We start from the raw sequence: 21,601 nt of genomic DNA, 5'->3' as shown, positions 1-21,601 counted from the left end.
CCACCCAACCCACGAAATCCTCTTCTGGTCTTCTCTGTGGTGAGGTCCCACAGAATGTAAGACTCCAGGGGATTAATGCAGATTTGGGCAAGGTGGGACTGCCCAGGTACCTCCCTGGGGTGGGGCAAGTTGGACTCTGTCTCTTGCTCCTTTTCAATAATATCAAATCTTGAGCACCAGTATATCCTTGGAGTCTGCCGTGAATTGGGTTCTGGATTTTCAGGTCTGTTGTGTTACGTGGCATGCCATGCAGTCATCTGGTGCAAGGCCTCAGGCATGGGTCTGGGGGCACTTTGGAGGTCTTTGATGGGTTATGACACCCCCTCAGCTGCCCCTCATGGGAATGTGCCCTGGATGTGGCCTTCTGGGGGTGGGGGGTTTTAGAGCTGAGCCAGTTTGTGTGAGGGAGGATGGGTGTCCACTGTATCTTACCAGAGCTTACGCTGCACACCCAAAATTTCCTTCTTCCCCTCTGTTGATGGGAGGTTTGTATGCAAACCTGGCTTCAGCAGACGAGTCTGTGGCTATGACTTGCCCAGCCTGAAGGCAGGCAGAGCTGATTTTCAGGACAGCTGCTGGGTTTGGCATTGTTGTGGATACATTTTTCTCCCTCAGCCTTGTTCACTTCTCCCCAGACCTGAACTACTAGGACAGTTGTGTCACCTTTATCTTGTCTCAAGTTCCCTTAGGCAGCTTAACTCACAGTCCCAAGTTCCAGTCAGGAGGCGTTTTCAGGGAAGGGTGGGCTTGGGTGGTCGCAGCTTCTTTATGCAGTTTTGTCACAATGGGCAAAAAGTCCTTTATCTCAATATTTAAGCCATTAGCCTTAATATTCCATAATAGTCTTTCACAAGTCCTGTGAGGAGCAGCTGAGAGAGCAGCGGTTGTTTAGCCTAAAGAAGAGGAGGTCCACTTGAGCTATTTTTAAGTAATATTTAAGCAACAGCTTTGTCTGTTCTAACTATTATTAATGTTCAGCTTTTTAGCTCCAGGTTTCAGAATGAGCCATCTTTGAATTGCACAGTGTAGCCATATAGTTCAAATAAAGTTAAACTAGAGGCCTAACAATACTAGCTACTTATGCCAAACAAGCACTTAGCTACTTTCAAATCATATAAAAATTTTAGCACCAATATATGCCTTGACTCTGCCATGAATTGGGTTGTGGATTTTCAGAGTTCCATTGTTGCTCCTTCCAGTTTTGCTGAGGCATTGTCGCTCATCTGCAACATCCTCCTTCCAAAATGGCTTCTGGATCCCCGAAAAAGACACCGAGCCCTCGTCTTCTGCTCAGGGAAAGACTGAAGCCTGAGACTGTGAGTAGCCACTGGGGCTGTGTTAAGGCTGGAAACTCCCCTCATGTCCCTCCTCTCCCCGCCCCTGTTGTCAGCAGCCTGTGAAGCTGCAGACCCCCTCCCCACCTCTTTGTGCCGTGCTCCTGGCCCTTGGTGGGGGCTGTCCTGGTGCAGTAGGGAACGCTGTGTGATGTTTCAGGGACAGTCCAGCATCCTGCCTGGCTGTGCCACCGGAGCCAAGTGAAACCAATGTGCAGCTGAAGCCCTGAGCATGTGCTTCTTTCCCTTTCCCTTTGCCACAGCAATTCCTTCTGCCAGGCTGGGCACTCACCTGTGCTGCTCTGACCAACCTGCCCTTGGGCACCCGGGCACGTGGGGGAGGGGGAAGCTCCAACTCTGCCCAAAGCCTTGAGAGACACAGCTGGTCCCAGCTGGAAGAGCTTCCCAGCCAGCTGTTCTCTCTCATCTCCTGTGTGGGCGCAGATCCAGCCCTGCAGGCAGCACTGGAGCCAGGGCCACAAAGGTCCCTTGGCCGTCTGGAGCTCACTTGACTGAAGATGCCCCACTGCTGAGGCTCTCTCCAGGAGATCCCTCTGTTTTCTTCTGTGAAGGGGCCTGTGAGCCCAGAGAGAGAAAACAAATGCTAATGAACAGAGAGAACGAAAACTTGGGCACATTCCTGTGCACCTCACTCTTGGTACAACTTTGCTTTCTTGCTTCTCTTGGATTCACCCAGCAGTGCTATCTCCTCGCTGTGAGCTTTGAGTGCTGTGCAGGGATGGAGTTAGGGGAGTTCTGAGAGCTCCTCCCCACTCTCTGAAAAGGTCACTGCCTCAATCCAATGAGGAAACAAATGCCCAAAGAGCAGAAATCCCCAAACATGTCACATCAAATCACAGAGAGACTAATGGGACACAGCCATGTGGTTGGAGTATGTGTATTGCACTCTGTATTATTAATTTATTGGTGCTAAGTATTTCAGCAGGTAACTTCCAGGGCTTCCAGAACTGTCCTAGTGCCTAGCGATCACAAATTATTCACCAGTGCTACTTGTTCAGGAAAAGCTTTTCTGAAGCTTTTCTGAACAAGCACATTTCTGATGCTCTTGCTGATTTGGTGTGGGGTTTTTTGTTTGTTTTTGTTTTTGTTTTTTTGTTTTTTTTATTTTTGTTTTTTTTTTTTTTGCCTTTCAGCTGATTCCCTCTAAGTTCCAGATTCTCAACATGAAGAAGGAGGATACTCCCCACGGCACTGTGGGGAGTATTCTGCCCAGAATTAGCCCATTTCTAGACATGAGCGAGACTCGCCCAAAGGTAGCCTTTTCCTGCTCTTTTCCTTTCTGTTTGATGTGAAGTTTGAGGAGGGTGTGTGCTTGTGACAGGCTTGCCTCCAGCAAAACACCTCAGTGTCCAGGTCCTGTTGTCATTGTAAACTGCTGGTAGTGGTGGACTGGGAGTCCTGATCTGCACTAAGCCGACACAAACAACCTCTGCTGAAGCTGCTGGGGTGTGCTGGAGTGTAGCTGCCATTGCTAAAAGAGTGGGGGGAAGGCTAGGGACACAAAGGCACAAAATTGCCATTTGCCATTCTCCTGCTGAAGTAGCCACCTCTTACTTTGGTGTGGTCACCATCAAATGCTCGGGGTCATAGGATTCCCTCCAGAGTGGCAGCGTTGGCCTTTGAAGGCCGAGGACCTGCAGTAATTACTGCAGATTGAACAAAACAAATTGCATTCATGCTCTGGGTTGGAACAATGTGTTGGACCCTGCCAGGCTGTTAGATTTTGCAGGCTGCCAGATGTAAAGGAGACTCGCCTCCCCTTCCCTCTCATCCTACTTCCTTTTGGTCAGGTCTTCAACCCTGTCCTTCTCCCAGCTCACAGCAACACCCAACAAACCAACCTGAACAAATCCAAACCACAAACAACACATAGAACCAACAAATTCCATTCTTTCACTTAATAACCTTTTGGCCTCAGCCAAATATCACCTCATCTTTCACACCTCTTCTGGTACTGTTCTTTTCTTACTGATGCCTAAGTTCTAGATCAAAAAAAAAAAAAAAAAAAATATTTGCAGTTGTGTGGGCCTTTGTTTCCCTGTCTCAGAGTAAAGGACATCCCAAAATTGGTTCCCATAGAGTAAATTCTTGGGTTTTACTTACTCCATGAGTGCTCAGTCAGTGCCCCAGTGGGCACAGGGCTGTGCTTAAGGAAAGTGCTGCCTGGCACTCTGGAGAAGGAAACCCGGAGAAATACATGCCAGAAGAGCAGCTTGGCTCGAGCCTGCTCTGAGCTGATCAAGCAGCTCTTGCTCAGCTCAGAGCAGAGGTGGGTGAGCCACTGTTACCCCAGTGTGGGCTGGGCAGACGTGCTCACGCAGAGTCTGTACTTCACTGGGATCAGTGTAAGATTGTCCTTCATGAACCTTCCTCCCAGCAGCTGAACCTCTCCCTGCTCTCTCTCGCCTCTCCAGCTGCCACCAGTTGCCCTGAAACAGAGCTTGTTTCGGGTTTCCCCACCAGAGATGGTATTTCAGAACTTCGTCGCCCATGAGGTCTCTGAAATGGCACTGTCCTTCATGAATAAGGACAAGGTAAGTGCCGGCACCTGGAGCTTTAACTCTGTGCTGGAAGAGGAGAGTGCTGTTATTCCCAGAGTGTACAGCAAAGCAAGTTATCTGCTGCAGCACATGCAGAAGAAAATGTCTCAGCACCTTTGTTCTGCAAGATGGTGGAAATCTTCCTGTGCTGGGAATTCTCCCCTGATTTTGGCCATGCGTTGATGGTATCTATCCCAAAGGAGTTTCCTTCTCTTGAAAACTCTGGAGTGATAGGAATGTTGAGGGTTCTTACCTGCTCTCAAGCTTTGCCTTGACTGTATACCACATCCTGTGTCTCCTTGGTTAATCTTGGTTCCTGGTAGGAATCTCTGTCTCTCTCAGCCTGTTTGGCTCCCTTTGTGCAGCTCACAGTCAAAGCTCAGGGGCTGAGTCTTCTCCACTTTATGCTGGAATCACTTCTCATTAATGGCATTGGCACTGCAGGAAGTGTGCTCTGAAACAGCCCTGGAATCAGGCTGATGTAGCAGATGCAGTGGGAGGCCTTTAGGTGCCACTTCAGGCTCCTGCTAAACTTCATTCAGCTCTGCTCAGCTTTTCCAAAAGCAACATGGTGCTCTGCTTTCCCTTTGGAGAACCACAGCACATCCAAAGCCGTGTGCTCCTGGAGGTTTTCGCTTTCACTTGTGATTGTTTTGCAGTTTCCCAAGAGAGTTGAGAGGGGAAAAAGCTGAAAAATGTCACCAGTTGTGTTCCACTGTAAAGAGGAAAATGGAGACCATTTGAATTTCAGTCAGGGAAACATTTTCCCAGATGAGCCCTGTGCCAAGAGTGGGCTGGTGGGAAGAGACAGGAGGGAGCCAAAATCGCCTGGGTTAGACTTTTGGAGAGCATTTTGGTGCTCAGGGGTTGATATCTGTGTGCTAGAAAATGCATGTTTGCTGTGTCTGTATGTCCCAGAGGGCAGAACCTGGCCTGCTGGCTGCAGGTAGGAATGCCCAGCAGCCCAGCTTGCCTGCACAGGCAGCAAGAACCCCTGGAGAGCCAAGATTGGCTTTTAATACTGGAACCACACTGCCAGCCAGTGCTGGTCATGTTTCTCCAGGCAGAAAGTGCCTTTGAAGCCCACAGTCGATAGGCACAGCCTGTCTGTGTTTCCATCGCTTTTGGCAAGCTGATTGCTCTCATGGTTTTATGATTCTTCCTTGCTGCTTTACTGCCCATTTAAATTCTCTTTTGCCATCTCCTTGTTTTAGGGATTGTCTTGCTGTGTTCCTTCTTTTGCTTTTCAGGTTTGCTTTTATTCCCAGCAAGGCCACAGTGTTTGGTCTCCTCTCTTGCTGCTCTGCCTGCATGACTCTATCCCCAGAACGTCCCTACCCAAACCTGATCTGTTAAAAGGGAATTTCTTCCTTCCCCCAGGATAATGTGCTGTTTTGCCTTCAGGCAGCACATTCCCCCTCTGGAACACGACTACTGCATGGCTGTGTGCTGGCAGAAGCCAGCAGGTTTTTTGGCCTTGTTGAATATGCAGATGACTTGGTTCAGGTGCTCTGTGTCCGTCCTGCTGGTGCTGACCTGCTTGGCCCTTCCTTCCCACCACGCACTGCCCTACTGCCCCTGGCCAAAGTGCTGGGCCCAGACAGAGGGGATTCAAGTTCACCCTTGTGAATTATGTGCCTGTACCTCCACAGCTGAAGGTGCTTTGGAAAAGGGGTCAAGGACAGATGTCACCAGGGCACGGACAGCTCTCCTCTCGTCCTGTTTCTACAAGTGGCAAAATCATCGTTTCATGTCTTTCTTGCAGATTTCTGGGATGGTGAAGGTCTGCATGGAGAGCTCACCTTATTTCGAGCTGGCGTGCCCCAGTGATGTGTACCACATCGTGCCACCGGGCGCGTCTGCCCGTGTGCGCATCCGCTTTACCCCTGATGAGATCAAGGTGAGCCTGGAGGAGCCAAAACAGAATTACCTCCAAAGCCACTGTTTTCCCTGCACCCTGGGTACAGCCCATTCCATGCTGTGAGCTTGGCTCCAGGCTGTGGGCAGGCAGCCTGCCGCCACTCGTTGCTTGGCACGTGCTGTCAGGCACTGCACCTGGGCCTGACAGGCTCTGCTTCCCCTCCCTGCACATTCCTGAGCATTCCCAAGGGAAGATGCACAGGGAACAGTATGAAAATGACAGAGGGGTGCTGATAGATGTTCGGCCATCTCTAGGTACAGTGGAAGGGCTTTAATTATTATGGAACACACTAGAGGGGCAAAGAGGTCGGAGAGCTTTCCTCCTTCCTGACTGGCAACAGCTTCCCTGCCTCACCCTGGGCTGGAGCAAAGACAGTGCTTTTTCACACCCTCTGTTCTCCAGCCTTGCAGCTGTGCTGTCCCAGAGCACAACTGACCGTGATACAGCTGCAGGGCCAGGACAGAGGATGTGCTGTGCCCGTGAGCCCAGCCTGGCACAGGCACACTGGGCTCTAGGTGCCCTTAGTCAGCAGGAGGTTGGTGAGCTGCAGGGGACTTGGACACCTGCCTGAAAGAGCTTGTATAGGGCAGGTACAACCTGCAGGCAGAGCTGTGAGCCCAGAGCCTGTGGCAGTGACACTGCTGTGGCTCTGTCTTCATGCCTGTCACTGTGGTGGCTCTGTCAGCTGGCACCCATTCCGTGCCAAACCTGCTTTTGTGGGGAGGTTTGAACACCAGTGCTGGGGCCCTGGCAAGTCTGATCTCAGTGCTTGATCCGGAGGCTTGTTGATACAGAAGGGTTTGGGACATGGCATGGAAGGGAGGAAGCCTTGCAGGAAAGCAGAGAGAGGCTCTTTCCAACAGCATCCTGCCACCTCTTAGCACTGTTCTTCTCCTGACTTGCCTGGAGAGGCAAAGTTAGAGGGGGAGTTCTGAGCCAACTGATCTTTCTACACCAGGCCAGAGGTGCAGGATCTCTTTGGGTGCAGCTGTTTCCTCATCTTCCTTCTGCTTCTTAGAGTCAGTTTAACACTTTGTCCTATTCTCAGACAGTGGGTATATAGAAACCTAAAGAGGAATGTCCTGTGTTCCCTAGCTCCATGTTCCTTAGAAGGAACTTAGGAATTATTTTTACATCATTAAAATTTAGAGTAAAAATTATGGTGGCCTAGGGCAGTTCTTTGTATGACTCAAGTGGCACAAGAGCTTAATGCCACTGAGATAGGTTTTGCAAAGTGCACTGGTGTCTTTAAAATGTGACGTGTTAGTAGAATTTAGTGTTCATTTTAGGGTGGAATAGGTAACCTGACACCTTGAAGGGTTATAGAAATGATTTTTCTTCTGCCACGGGGATGGCACTAAATGCCCTGTGCTGAGCTAGTTTCTTTTCCTGCAGGATTATTCCCACGAGCTCGTCTGCATGACTGCAAAGGAAAGGATAGTTGTGCCAATTCGGGCCATTGGTGCCAAAGCTATCCTGGAATTCCCTGACCACCTGGACTTCCTGAAGTGTCCAGTCAAGTACAGCACCCAGAAGACTCTGCTGGTTCGCAACACTGGTAACCTGGAAGCTCATTACCAGCTGAGCACCCAGAGGTGAGGCAGCTCATCTCTTTTTGTGCAGAGGATATCACCCTTGGGTGATAACAGAGTTGGGAAAGAGCAGCAAAAGGAACCAGAGCATCGCCGCTGCTGCCCTGCAGCCCTGCTGGAAGTGAGCAGGATGGATGGCATCTGCTCTTGCTTTCAGTGTTCTTAGCAGGATGCAGCCTTTGAGCTTTCTCTGTCCCAGATTTCCTGGAGGGTGCTGGAACATGTTAGTAGCTGGCTTGCACCCTCCTGAGCACAAGCAGCTTCTGAAATGCTTACTCAGCACTGTCAGCCAAATAGAGCCATTCTCTGGGAGGCCATGGGCACGTGGCTTTCCAGTGGTCCCCTGAGCTGTGCTGCAGGCAGCCGGTGCACTTCCTGTTACTTAAAGCTGACCTGATTTCCCTTGTCAGCTGAGGGCATCAGTCACCTCTTCTGTTCCATGATGAACCTTTGAAAGCCAGTTTAAAATTTCAAACAGATGATTTAAATCTCTGAATAAGGTTGTGCCCCCTTTCATTGAGATTTCTTTCTAAATACTCTGAAGTTGCTGTGTTTCTGCCGTCTTTTCATTTTGGTTTGTGTTAAATGTTTGCCAAAAGATCATGAATTCTTCTTTGGGAACTTTCCTGCAGGTCGAGCTCCTCTAATGCCTGTCAATATGCCACATGCCCATAGGTACATGCACAGGTGTATAGGAAAGAGGAGATGTTTAAGGAATATGTGAAGAGCAGTTGGGCTGATTTAGGAAAGTACAGAATAACTTCTGCTGGAGGGGACCTCTGGAAATCATCTGAGCAGACACACTGCTCAAAGCAAGACCAGTGTCTGGGGATTGCAAGGTGCCATTGGGAGATCTGGACCTGTCTTGAGATGCCATACAAGAAAACATACAAATGGACCTAGTTAAAAAGTAGAAGAAAACAACCTATTAAAACCCCCTCCATACCTTATCTTTTCTGCCTGTTGGGTGCAGTAGTGATTCACTGAAAGGGCACATCTAACAGGATGAGAAGTGTCTTAAGGAACAGCTCACAATTTACAGATAAAAGGCCAAAATTTAGCCTGCCAGCCCCATCTCTTGGCAGTGGTTTTCATTTGGTTATTACAGTATGAGGGATGTCTCCTTCACAGCTCTTCTATCTGTGGGCTCAGGGAACAGCTTAGTGATGTTGGCTGAAATTCAGAGGAGTTAAGTTTAGCTGTAGAGCTTGTGTCCTTGGGTCTTGGGGAGCCAGGTCTGTGTGAGAGATGACTGCTACAGCAGTAACATAGGAGTCTGCTGGGTACAACCCAGGGATGTAGAAGATGCAGGGGCTGATTTGCACTCAGTTTTTCAGTCCTGAAACTGAGTCCTGGACTTGGCTGGATCTTCTTCTCCTGATAATTTGAAAATAAGAAGATACCTTCTTTCTCAGACAACCCCTGAAGTCACCCCCAGGAATGTTATTCCCATCCTGCCATCTGAGGGCAGGAGCATGTAACATGGGGCAGCAGTGGGAATGGAATGGAATGGAATGGAATGGAATGGAATGGAATGGAATGGAGTGCTGAAGTGTGGCCAGGGATTCCCTTAACTGGCAGTTTCTCTGTCCTGGTGAAATCCCTGGCAAAAGAATAAGAAAAAATCCTGTGCCTTGCCCACACCAGGCACTGATTGCCCCAAGCCCCAGCAGAGACCTGCAGCAGTCCTGGCATCACTCCCGGGGCAGATGCAGGAGCACGTACACTAATCTGGCTCTGGGGCTGGTGGGGCCTTGTCTTTCCTCCCCTCCCTCCAAAGTCTCATGTCCAGCACATAAACATTGCTGGCCCAAGGCTTCTCCATCAGCCAGTAGTGATGTTCCCACTAGTGGTAATGGGAACAGGCCAGGCCCATCCTTGCAGCAATAGATCCTTAATGAGCAGAACCTGAAGCAACTGACATGAATCAAGTTCAGCTTGCCAGATGTTCTCTTTATTTTTGTGTGTGATGCATTCATCACCAAACTCCCCAGAACACACTTCTAAGTGACAGATTGGCCACCAGCAAAGCACCGAGGCCAGGAACTTTTGTTTCCTCAGTGGGGCTGTAGAAGAGCACAAAGCCCAGCAGCTGCTGGGCAGAAGCACATTTCCCTGAGCTGTCCCTGAGCATCAAAGCACAGAGTCTTGCGTTTGTCAGGCAAGAGCTCTTTACCTGGTGACCAATCCTAATTGCTCCTGTTAAATCCAAAGTGCACCAACACGTTTGCATCATTATTTCCAACACATTACACAGAGTTTCTCTGCTGGGCCAATCAAACAGATACCAGCCTGGGTGACGACCCACAGTCCCAGGCTGCATGGCTGGTAAATAGAAAGCTCCTGTTCTGTTTCCTTGATGTGCTTCTGCTAATGGTGCTTCATTTAGCTGGGACCAGATCCTTCAGATTGTAAATGGCATCCTCCTTTGGGTTTCCATGTCACTGTGTTGCTCTAATCTGCATTTGCACTCTTTCAGAGTTTTGACTGCTCCTTTTCTTAGAGCAGCTTTCACTGAAATGCTGGTAAAATGTGCCCTTTTAGGCTAAATCAGGACATTTTCAAGGTAAAATAAACCAAAGAACCACACTGCAAATTCAACAGTAGCTATTCTTTGGTCTTCAAGGAGAAGTTCCTTCTCCCTGTCTGATTCCAGGCTGTAATCTCACAGGACAGGTAGTGCCCTAACATTTGCATCTCTTGCAATGAGGTTTATAGGCAGCAGGAAAAGAGAAATTCCTGAGGCAGTGAGTGTCAAGTTGTGCATGCAGACAGCTCTGAACCCTCTCCGTGCTTTTCACAAACCATTCTCTGATGGGATTGCTGGCAGTCGGACCCTTGAGTCTCATTGCAGAGGGCTGGATGCAGAGTATGGGGGAGATGAGGTCCTTTTACCCACAGGATCCTCTGAGGGCTGGATCTGCTCAGAAGTGGGTCAGTGGCTGTTTCTGATCCTGCCTGTTCTGTCTGTCTCCTGCTGACTGGTTGGTTTGCTCCCTGCTTGCCCAAGTGAGCTGAAGTGAGCTGCACTGCAGAAGGAATCTCATGCCCAGGTGTCCCCCCGAGTCCTGATCCCTCTCTCTGTGTTGCAGTCCTTTCTTCGTGGTTCCAGCCACGGGAACTCTGGGCGCTGGTGACAGCATGCAGGTGACAGTGGGATTTCACCCGCTGACGAATGGTGACCATTTCGGGTCCCTGGTAGCGTGCTGCAACACAGGTGAGTGCTGGGCCCTGCACAGGGCACAGGACAGTTCTGCCCCATCACTCCCTGTTGTCCCATCCCCCTTGTGCTTCCATCAGCCACTGAGCTGAGCAAAGAGTCCCCCTTGCTTTGTTCCAGGTGAAGAAAGGATCCACACAAAGCTCCATGGAGAAGCTGTAGATCTCAACCTTGGGTTGAGCACAAGTTCCGTGGAGGTTGAGAAGACTTTCATCACCATGTCAAACCACACAACCGTGTTCATCGAAAACAGGAGTAACATCACAGCCCACTTCCAGTGGAAGACTTTTCTTGATGAGGAAGACGAGAATGAAGTGAAGAGGAGGTTGGTTTGAAAGATGCATTTCAGTGAGAGACATGGCCCAAGACTGAAACTAACGTATGGCCTCAGGGGGCTGTTGGTGCTTTTGAATGGTTTAGGCCAAGTAAACCATCCCTGGCACGAGGGTGTGTGTCCCTGGGCTTCAGGAGCTCAGCACTTAGCATTCCAGTTCCATTTATACTCCAACCATGGCATTTTGGGAAGGAAAGGTTGATTGCAATGACTGGATTTCCTCAAGTTCTAATTGAGCTTTTGCCTCTCTAATCATCTTCCTACATGACCTGGCAACATCCTTAAACATTTCCTGAGTTGCCAGCCCCTCTTTCCAAAGGTGATGCACCCTCTTTTTTTCCCTTAGTTCCTTCAAAACCTCCTTGCCCATCCAGGCTGGTTGTCTCCTCCTGTCCTGCTGTCAGTGAAGCTTTTGAGATCTCAGAGCAGAGAGGACTTTTTAATGAGATTGTGCAGGATCCTTTCCCTCTCATGACATTTACTACCATGCACTGGGATGGGATCATGCAAAGGTCTCTACAGGAGTTTGCTGTTCCCTCCTGCACAACAAAGTCCCTTCCCCTCTCAGAGCCTCTGTTTTCATGCATATTGCATATAAAACCTTGAATGTCGCTGAAGGGCGGCAGTGCCTGAATTCATCCATTTCCTTTGGAAGTGCTCTGGGATGCTCATGTGAAAGGCAGAGTAGGGAACAGGGCAGGTCCAAAATGGCAGAAACAAAGAGTGATGCTGGTAACACGTAGCTGCAACCCAGCTTCCTCTCCCCTTCCCAGGGGGTGCTCCATGATCTTTATCTGCCTCCCCCGAGCAACTCAGTGGTAGGAAAAGCCAGCTGAGGTGGCTGGTGGATTCTCCCTCAGTTTTGGCAGAGGCTTTGAGCCAGGAGGTTCTCTTGAGGGCTGCTGGCTTTGGAAATGTCTCCTGAGCTTGCAAGTGTGAAGTAAAACTACCTGCTGTGCCAGTGAACAGCAAGTTATCCTCTGATCCATGTGGGACCCCCATGGCTTGGGGTCAGCCCTTGCTGGGGAGCTGCTGCTGCTCCTTCCCAAGTGCTTTGCTCTCCTGCACTCACACTTCTCTCTGCAAATATGTGGCTTATTAAACGATCTGCTGGCCTTGTGTCTCCCTGTGGCTGCAGGCAGTGTAATTCGCTGCGCGTGCCAAGTGAGGTGTGGGTGGAAACTTCCATGGAGGAGGAAAAAATACGGAAGGTGAAGGGCTTTTGTAAAGATCGCATTGGCATCCTGAAGAGCGTGGTCGAGGAGGAGGTGGCAAAGGTGCAACAAGACCCCATGCTGTTCTCCGATGAAGTTTTTTTCATTGAGCCATTGGTAAGTGATAGCTGAGAACCTCATTTTCCTCCTCCTCCTCCTCCTCTTCCTCCTCCCACCCACCCTATCCCCGCCCCCCTTGCCCCCAGATGCGGTCACTCGGCAGATCCTCAGCTGGCTGGATGTGCTGAGAGGGAGGACATGGAGTTTCTGGTGTGGCTGCAGAGCTCCCTGCTGAAAGCATTTCTGCCCTGCAGGCTCAAGGCAGGGCTGGGAGCCTGACAAAGCCGAGCTCTGCTGCCAGGGCTCGAGCTCAAGGGCGCTCCGTGCGTGTCCTTGCAGTGTCCACAGGGAGCAGTTATTGTAGGCAGGGGCTCCCCCGACACGTGGTGCCTGGGGTTCAGCAGAGGGTGTTGGAGCTCTGCCAGTTCACATACTGACCTGAAGCTTGCAATGGTTCGCTGGGAAAAGGAGGCCAAATTCAGCCCGAGGTTAATCACAGAAATGCCAATCCCCTCCTGTAACCACGCCTTGCACTATTTCTGAGTGTCCCTCCCAGTGTCATCTGAGAGCCTGGACACAAGGCTGGAAGGTTTAAATGGGCCTTATGAGTTCTCTTGCACACAGGGACAGAAAACCTTTTCCTTTTCTGTTTGTGCAAGCAAACTGCCACATCCTCCCACCCTGATTCTGAGTACTGGCATTGTGAGAGATTATGAATGCCTGGTGTCTGCACAGTGCAAAATCCCTTCTCATCTTGGAGTAAACCCCAGAATAATCCCAACCTCTGCATTCTTTCAAAACAGGTTAACTAATATTTGTATTTCAAGGAAGGGGATCATGTTCCCTCCTTGGCTACTCCTATGGCCCATCTCAGGCCAAGAGCCACCAGTGCACAGTGGCAGTTGCATCCCACTGTAGCTGACAGCAGCAGGATGTGACCAAGAGCTTGTGTCAGAGCAGTAGGAATATTGTGGAGAGTGGGAGCTGATCAGCTGAGCACTGAGAGCTTCCAGCGGTGTGCTGAGCTGGGTTTGGAGTGCTTCCTTGGGCTCCTTGAGTTGTTCACTCATCACTGATGCTCTAAATAAAGGCTTACAGGACTGTGGTTGAAAACAAGAAATATGCAGTTTGAAGAGAAATGTTTTGCTGTCCCTTTCTGTTTTAGGAGGGAGAAATTGGGCCGCATTGTTCGGCCGAAATCAAGGTGACCTTCAAACCCCTAGAGGCACTGAAGTACCAAAGTATGGCTTACTGCAATATCTCAGGTACAGCTCCTTTCCCCTGCTTCTCTCACCCTCAGTGCAGCCATGGTGCAAGCCTGAGCCCACTGGGCTCCCCTGTAACTGCTGGGAAGAGTCCCTGGTCAGCAGGGCAGTGCTGGCACACCCCACTGGCCCTGCAGCTTCCAGGGAGTCTCCCGTGCAAGGCCAGGGCTCAGAATCCTGTGTCTGGGTTACTGATCCCAAAACCACCCAGGCAGTGCAGGGAGAGATTTTCATGCCATGGCTTTGCCAGCATTTCCTCAAAGGCCAAAGAGCTACAGAGCAGAAGAGCTTTAGTGAGCAAGCACTAAGCCCCTCTAGAGACCACTGACCTCCAGGATGGGTCCATTTGACATGGCTCCATCATCAGGTGGTAGGAGCTGAGTTAGAAATGGGCTCCCTGACCCTGGATCACCTCCCACTGCCCAGACACCACCAGACCAGAGGTGCCTGAGCCCCACTGAGCCCAGGGTGTTTGCAGAAGGAGCACCCTTGGCCAGCAGCTGCTTCTGTCCCTGTGTGGGAATTGTCACCTTGCAGCTCAGTCTGTGGAAATGAAACACAATGCTGAGTGCCAGAAGTTGAGGACTTTGGCAACAAAGTCGTGTGCTGCTGGGCCAGGTAGTTTGGCGATTGCCAAACTCTTTATGAGCTTTGTGCCTTCACTGAATGGATTTCAGAGCTCCTCTAAGTGCATGGGAAGGAAACCACATAATCATAGTATGTTAAGGATGGAAGGGACCTTAAAGCTCGTCTAGTCCCAAGGCCCCTGCCATGGGCAGGGACACCTCCCACTAGACCTGGTGGCTTCAAGCCCCATCCAGCCTGGCTTTGAACACTTGCAGGGCTGGAACCTCCACAACTTCCATGGAGAACCTGCTCCAGTGTCTCACCACCCTCACAGTAAAATAATTCTTCTTAATATCTAACCTAAATTTCCTTTCTTTCAATTTCTACCCATTACTCCTTGGCCCGTCACTGGAGGACATCTGAGATGTTTTAAACTCAGCAAACTGGTGGCTCAAATTGGAAACCAGCCCCAGGAATGGGTTAGGAATTGCAAGTCAGCCCCAAGGGATATGTCCTGAGGGAAGAGAAGGGTCCTTATCTTCTCCTGCAGCATCAGGAGCTGGTTGCATCCAGCTCAGAGTCAGGGACTAGCACGGAGGCAGCCTGGAAAATGCAGTGTAACAGAGGGAATTATTGTACTGAAATGGACATCTCTCCCCAGGCCGTGAGAGCAGGATGACCCTTCGCCTCAAAGGGGAAGGCCAAGGACCTTTGCTTGAATTCAGCTGTCCTTCACTGAATCTTGGGAAAATTCTTGTTGACACCCTCCACGTCTATGAGGTGAGCAGCAGGGCTTGGGATGGATCCTGATGGCTCCTGAGGCAGCAGCAAGCCTGGTGGAGCTGTGGAATTCCTGGCAACCTGGGCAGTTGTGAGCAGGGAATATTTGATGTACTGGTCAAATCTAGGGGGGTCAGAAAGGTGTGTCTGTTGTTCATGAAGCCCCACTCCCTGCTTTTGGGCAGCCTTCCTTAGGGATCAGCTGGGAGGCTTCCTGCAAAACAACCCCTTGGCATATGAAACCTTTGTACTGGGCTGTTCAGAAGCAGCTGGAACACACTGGCTGCATTTAAGCTTCAGTCCACTGCAAACAGCTTCCAGTCAAGTGTCTCCTGCTTATTCCTGGAAGTCACAGGAAAGTCATCCAGCCTCCTGGCTGAGTGCTGGCCCTTGCAAAGAGCTTGGGAGTTCTTTCTCTTGCTGACCAGTCCCTCACCACACTTCAGCCTTGGTGCATTTCTGGCTCTAGAAAGTGAAACGTGTTCCTGGGAATAAAGCAAAGGATTTTTCTACCTCTTTGCCTCCCCCACAATAGTGTCAAGTTTGCAAAAAAAAAAAAAACAAAACCAAAAAAAAAAACCCAAAAAAAACCAAAACCATGAGAAAGCAACTGAAAGAGGTAGAAAATGAAGCACTACATCATGCCAGACACTTTCAAAAGCTTAACTGTGGAAGGGAAAGACACGCTTATTTTTCTTACCCAAAGATGGTGCTGTCTATACATTGAGATGCTGATGCCTCATTATCAATGTATTGTTTTCATGGTATGAGAAAAGGTGAATGAGTAGATGGTACTGTTGGAGCTCTGCTAACTGGGGCAGCAGCAGCTCTGTGGTGATTCACTACGCAGCTGCAATCACCCCACGTTGCTCTCAGGGCCAGGTCTGAATGAGCTTGGTGATGCTGACCAGAGGTGGACTGCTCTGTGTCCGTGGGATAACCCCAGGGTGACTGCAGTTATGTGGAGTTACCACGGCTTTGCGTGAAAACCCAAAGGCAGACCTTGTCCTCTTGTATTTTTAAATTTCTGCCATTCAGCAGCACAAAGCATCCTCTGCCTTTTCTGGGTGTTAATTGCATCATTAGAAAATAACTCACAAGAAGGGAAGATTCCACATGTATTTCCATTTTGCTTTCTTGCTGCTGCAGGTGAAGCTGATTAACCAAGGAGCTATTGATGCTCCCTTCACCTATATCCCTTCAACCAGGAAGGGATTCTGCTTCAAGTTTGCACCTGAGGAGGGCATCATTGCACCAGGTGGGATCCAGACTATTCAGATCTCCTTCAATGCCACCGTGTTGGGGATGTTTGAGGAAGAATTCCAGTTCAGTGTGGCTGGATCTCCTACGCCTGCCATCCTGACCATCAGGTAAGGACTGTGGGAGCTTGGTGGGCACATCTGTAGCTGTCCCTGGGACATCCCCCAGCTACCTCATTTTGGGGTTGAGCAGAGAAAAAAGGTGTTTCCTGAGGTCTTAATCACTGCTCTGATCCTGGAATTACCTTAGTGTGAGGATGCCTCCTGCCCTGGGTGGTACCCAGGAGCTGGAATGACTCCTCCCTGCAGGGATCTCCCTCTGCCTTGGGCCATGGCAGGCAGTGGGATGGATCAGCTTTGGGCAGTAGCTGCTCTGGGATGTCCCCCCTGAACAGCCAGCAAGGCCCCCAGGGCTTTGGAGGTTGGCCAGCCTGGGTGATTCTGCACCAGCAGCAGTGTTTGTAGAAACTTCCATTAATAATCCATCCCAGATGGGCAGCAGCCTCCTCACCTCACCTCTCACAGCCATGCTGTGGGGGACAAGCCGTGCTCTCAACTCCTGTGCAGAGAGTGCCCTGGTAGCTCCTTTCCACAGCCAGGCAAGGGCTGATGTGGGAGACGGGGAACTGTGCAGCAGGAACTGTCCCAAGGACTTGGGCGTCGTCCTATGGGCTAGTGCCATTGCAAGACATAATCCTGGCCCAGCAAAAGGGGCAAGGGCTGATAAAAGGGGAGGCAGAGCTCAGTCCTCAGGACCACAGCACACGAGGGCTTGTCCCTGCTAGCCTGAGCCACGTGCTGCTAGGATCATGTAGGGTAAGCAGGAGATCTGATGCTGGCTGCTCTGGAGCTTTGGAGCTAGGCTGTTGCTGTTGGGAGGCACTGGGTCAAGGCAGTAAAGAAATTACAGCACTCTGCAGTTGATTATACCAGTAAGATAAGGGAGATGGATAAAAAAAGAACAAGCAAGTTATTACTTAGCAAGAGAAAAGTGGTCAGAAGGTCTGTCCATAGTGGAGAAACAATTATGCTGGCTTTGTTTTTGGAAGAAAAGTGCTGCTTTTTTATTTTGGAAAGCAAGAGGGAACCTTTCACCATCAAATAATTGATTCTCCTCTGTCCCTCCCCCAAAGTGGTCATGGGATGTTTCTGCATAAGCAGCTTCCTCCTTGAGCAAAGGCAGGTGTCTCTTGTTGAGAGGTGTAGAGCAGAGCCAGTGGCAGTCCTGTGAATATAACAGAAGGCACAGCTCGCTGGTCCTTGATTTTTAACCAAAAGGCAGAGTGGGCGTTGATTGGCATCAACCATGAAATAAACTCGTGAGTGTTGTGCAGCTTCAAGTGCTGATTTTCAGTTGGTGACTTTTGGAGTCTGTCTGCTGAGTTCAAGGACACGTCAGGTGGTGTGCTAGATTCAGGACACCCTTGTTTGGTTGTTTAAGCTATTGCTCTTGGCTGTGCCAGCTGGTGCACTGCTGACAAGCTGGTCCTTTCCTCTAGGAGTCATCTGTCCACTGTGTAGAACTGTTGCTGCTCTTTTCAGAGCATGTTTGGGGCTCCCCTGGCTTCATGTCTCAAAACTCTGTCTGTAATGATTGTGTGGGTCAAACTCTCCTGAGAAAGCTCCTCCATGGGAACAGCAGTTACAGCTCAGAAGTAGCAAAGCAGGGCACCTGTAGCTGGAAAGTACAGAAGTTTGTGGGGGCACCTTTATGTCCATCACATTACAGATGGGGAAACTGAGGCACGGAGCCATGTCTGGGTGTGTGTTCAGGGTCCTTCATGGGACCACCAGCAACCCGGGGGCTTTTCCTGCCTGCCCTGTGCCCAAAGCCCTATCAGTGGCTGTTGGCTGCTGGCCACTTGGCTTTAGCTGCCTCCACAGGGGCGCTGTGCTGAGCACATGGTGCTGTGTTGATTTGAACCCCACCGTGCCCTGACACCAGGTTTTATGCCCCCAAGCCACGACTGCCAGACCTTTGCAATTCCCTTTAACCAAGCCATTTCCTCCTCTGTCCTCGCTGTCGCAGGGGGTGTGTCGCTGGACCGACTTTACACTTCAATGTCGATGAGCTCAGCTTCGGGGACATCTCCTTTGGTGAGTGTTCCCTGGGCTGGGACACAGCGTGAGGGATCTGTGTGTTCCAAAATGGAGCACTTGAACATAAAAGCATCCCTCACTCATGTTCTGCCACAGCAGCCTCTTCAGGGTGTGAACTCCAGGGCTGCTGGTGCCTCAGGTAGCATTCTGCCGTTGTGAGATCAAACAGAACCAAGGCATAGAAAGTCAGTATTTTCTGCTGTCTCTGTCCTGCTTTAAAAGACAGATGTCTGCCAAGGAAGGTGGGAGTCTTCCTGGAGTGGAAAGATGACCCCCTCCCACCAAATTATTATACCTTTGAAAGTACAGGGCTCACAGGCAAAAAAAACATGGGAAAAAGGAATAATAGTTCTTTACCAGAATATATCAGGACAGCACAGACAACAATGCAAGAACAGACGTTGCCCACCCGCCAAGTACCGTTTTTCCCCTTTGGTGTAGTTATGATGACAGCAGGAGGGGCTGTGGGCTCTGGCAGGGCAGGAAGGAAGGAAATGCTCCTTTGGCGAACTCACGGGCAGAGGGGATCTCGGCACTGGCCGACAGCAGCAGGCAGGAGCGGGGAAGGCAGGCGGGTTGGATCCCAGTGCTGAGCCGCAGCCAGGGCAGTCCCGGGGCCAAGCACACAACCTCCCACAGCAGCACACGGCCGACCTTCGACCCCCGAGCGGGAGGAAGGGAAGCTCCGCTCCCTGCCGAACCTGAGGTCAGGTCCGACCTCACAGCCGCCCACGGCATCGCACCACAACTCCCAAAAACCCCGAATGGAAAAGCCCACCCCCGCAGCCAAAACCCCCCAAAACCCCTATCCCCCTTTTTCGACCAAGGGGAAAATTCACTACGGAGCCTAAACCCATAATAATGAAGTTCATTAACATTTTGAGAAAAGTAATTGCCTTTCCTGAGCTGCTTCTTCCCCAGCCTGCATCACCACGGAGGCACTTGTCAAGTTGCCTTTTGAATAAATGAAACAAGAAAGGCAACAGGTAGAAATATGGTTCTGAAACAGGAGATTCATCCTGCTTAATCCAATTTCATTCCTAAGGTCTCTTCAGCTGAAGGCAGCTGTTGTATCTTTGCTTCTTTTTAACTGTTGATGTCAGTCTCATTTGAGGTTTTGACATCTGTGTTTGTCCTTTTTGTGCCTCTCTTACCTCCCTGCTGGAGTCACTGCTGGAGCTGGCAGTGGTCACTGTTGATGAGAAGCTCTGGGCTGTAGCTGCAGTTGTTTTTTCTCCCCATCTGTGTTCCAATGCCTCTTGGTGAGCAGGCCTGGGGAGAAGTCTCCTCCCCACAGAGCTGGCCAGCCCAGCCAGATGTCCACTGCAGAGCAGGTTGTGGCTGCTGTCCGGGCTCTGCAGGACATCCCCACTGTGCCTGGCTCTATCTCTGACTTTCCAGTATGGAAAGCAAATCTCAGAGCTAAACTGGGGTAAACCCTTGCAGGCAGCAATCACAGTGAGCAGCATGGGTGTGATGTCCCCGTTTGTTGGGTGGGTGGGACATGGTTCCTAATTGCTAATCTCAAAGCAAGGCTCGGGTTTGCCTCCAGTTGAGTGGGCTCTGAGCTGTCACGTGCTCAGTCTGTTTGGCCCAAACCAAGAGCTGCCTTAAGGATCCTGCAGAGAGGAACTGCATTAGGGTGCTTTGCATCATGTTCTAGTTCCTGACTACATCCTCACTTTCTTTTGCTGTAGCTTCTTCTCAGTGATGACTCACTGTTTATAGATCTTGAAAACGGTGGGAGTGTTGGCAGCCTTAACAGGGAATTTTACAGCTTGAATTCTCAGAGTAAATGTAAATGCTCGGTCTGGGTGCACACTCATCTCTGAGAAATAACTGGCACTGGTTTGGGGCAGGTGAGGGAGCTCTTCCCCATCACAAAGAGAGAAACTTGCAGTGTACAGCAGGGCTAGGAGTGGGCATTTTCAAGGCTGCAGTCTGGAATCGGTGTCAAAGGGAACTAAGTGACGGTTAATTCCTCATGCAGCTTCTGGGTGAGCTGTAGTTCAGCTAATAAAGAGCTAAACTCCAATGACACTTTCATCCTACCAGGATATTCACACCAGGAGTCATGCCACAATTGGTGCCTAAATGGATATTTGTGTCCTTTCCTAGGCTTTCCCTACACCAAGAGCTTTCGCCTGACTAACACCTGCCCGGTGCCCGTGACGTTCAAGCTCCGCATGTTGGACGATGACACGCAGCCTGCTGTGAATAGCTGTGATCAAATACACAGCGACAGTGACCCATCCGGGACGGAGGGAATTCATTTTTTCCCGGAGCCAAGAGAGTTTACAATGAATCCCATGCAAGGGACCATCCTCCCCCAGGGACACCGGGATATCAAGGTATGGGAAGAGCCCAGCCACAGACGCTTCAGCACCAGGGCTGAAGCTTCACCGGAGTGTGGGAGGGCTTTAGCTCTGGTGCCAGCTTTGAGCATCGTGTGAGTGAGAGATCTGCACTGGTGTGAGGCCTCTGCTAGCTGGGTTCCTCGGGATGTTCCTCAAGGAGCACTGTTTTGTTTCCAAAATCTCATTTCTCCTCTCCCGGGGAGCAGAACAATTAGTGTTCACTGCAGGGATCTCCAGTGGAGACAAAAAAACTGCAGCCATGAACTGCCCAGCACCTGCTGGGCCACACTTTGCCCTCAGATTCCTGCTGTAAAGCTGAACTCATTCTGTTTAAGTCAGATTTCCTCTGCATCTATGTCATCGTAGACAGATGAAAAAGTGGCCCCTTAATTTGAATGCAGTGGTGTGTAGAGCTTTAGTCTAATGTTTCAATTTGGCTGACCTATGCCCTGATAGCAAGGTGTGTTTATCAAATCTGATCTTGCCAGAAGGCTTTTGTTACTCTCAGAGACTGTGCTCTACACATGGACCAGGAGAAGAATTAAGGCAAAATCCTCCCTCAAGAGCTGGAGGATATCATACGTGAGTAATGAGCTTTTGTAAGGAAGAATTTACTGCTCTTCTCTTCCACAGGTGACCATGTGTTCCAAAACCGTGATGGAATTCTGCCGGAAAATGCTGGTGGACCTGGAGGGTATTGGCGAGGGAGTGGCATCCCTGACCATCACAGCCAGGTACCAGCCCTTCCCTGGCCTCCCCCAGCCACTGCCTTGCACAGGCTTTGCTGGCTGCAGCTCCCAAGGAGAAGTGCTGTTTAATGACCTCATGTTGTGCCCAGCTGGACATGAGAACAGCAGTGCTTGGACAGCAGCCTGTGGTGCAAAGCACCCCTGCTCCCAGCCCAGCACGGTCCTGGGCCCTTTTCTAAAGGGACCAGGAATGATATCATTTATTGGCCTGGTTTTTGGTGCTTGAGCTGGAACAAATTTCCCGAGGGCCTCCTCTCCTCCTTCCTGCAAAAGGTGGAGTTGTGCTGG

The 21,601-nt window shown here is 50.3% G+C and overlaps 1 protein-coding gene across 1 annotated transcript in view; it reads left to right on the top strand.

The window, feature by feature from the left end:
- Nucleotides 1-21,412, top strand: part of LOC128812973 (hydrocephalus-inducing protein homolog) — a 54,478-nt gene extending 33,066 nt beyond the window's left edge. The window contains exons 2-15 of the mRNA XM_053987703.1: nucleotides 2,489-2,608; nucleotides 3,770-3,889; nucleotides 5,661-5,795; nucleotides 7,212-7,411; nucleotides 10,501-10,625; nucleotides 10,749-10,953; nucleotides 12,101-12,293; nucleotides 13,402-13,501; nucleotides 14,730-14,848; nucleotides 15,998-16,218; nucleotides 18,137-18,204; nucleotides 20,326-20,558; nucleotides 21,198-21,298; nucleotides 21,403-21,412. Coding sequence (XP_053843678.1) covers nucleotides 2,519-2,608; nucleotides 3,770-3,889; nucleotides 5,661-5,795; nucleotides 7,212-7,411; nucleotides 10,501-10,625; nucleotides 10,749-10,953; nucleotides 12,101-12,293; nucleotides 13,402-13,501; nucleotides 14,730-14,848; nucleotides 15,998-16,218; nucleotides 18,137-18,204; nucleotides 20,326-20,558; nucleotides 21,198-21,298; nucleotides 21,403-21,412 — 1,920 coding nt within the window. The 5' untranslated portion in view covers nucleotides 2,489-2,518. The remainder of the gene's footprint in view (nucleotides 1-2,488; nucleotides 2,609-3,769; nucleotides 3,890-5,660; nucleotides 5,796-7,211; nucleotides 7,412-10,500; nucleotides 10,626-10,748; nucleotides 10,954-12,100; nucleotides 12,294-13,401; nucleotides 13,502-14,729; nucleotides 14,849-15,997; nucleotides 16,219-18,136; nucleotides 18,205-20,325; nucleotides 20,559-21,197; nucleotides 21,299-21,402) is intronic.
- Nucleotides 21,413-21,601: the final 189 nt, after the last annotated feature.

Source organism: Vidua macroura, chromosome 11 (genome assembly GCF_024509145.1).
Source record: "Vidua macroura isolate BioBank_ID:100142 chromosome 11, ASM2450914v1, whole genome shotgun sequence".
NCBI lineage: Eukaryota > Metazoa > Chordata > Aves > Passeriformes > Viduidae > Vidua > Vidua macroura.
The sequence above is the reverse complement of the archived record's forward strand: the minus strand, read 5'-3'. Positions and strand labels throughout refer to the sequence as shown.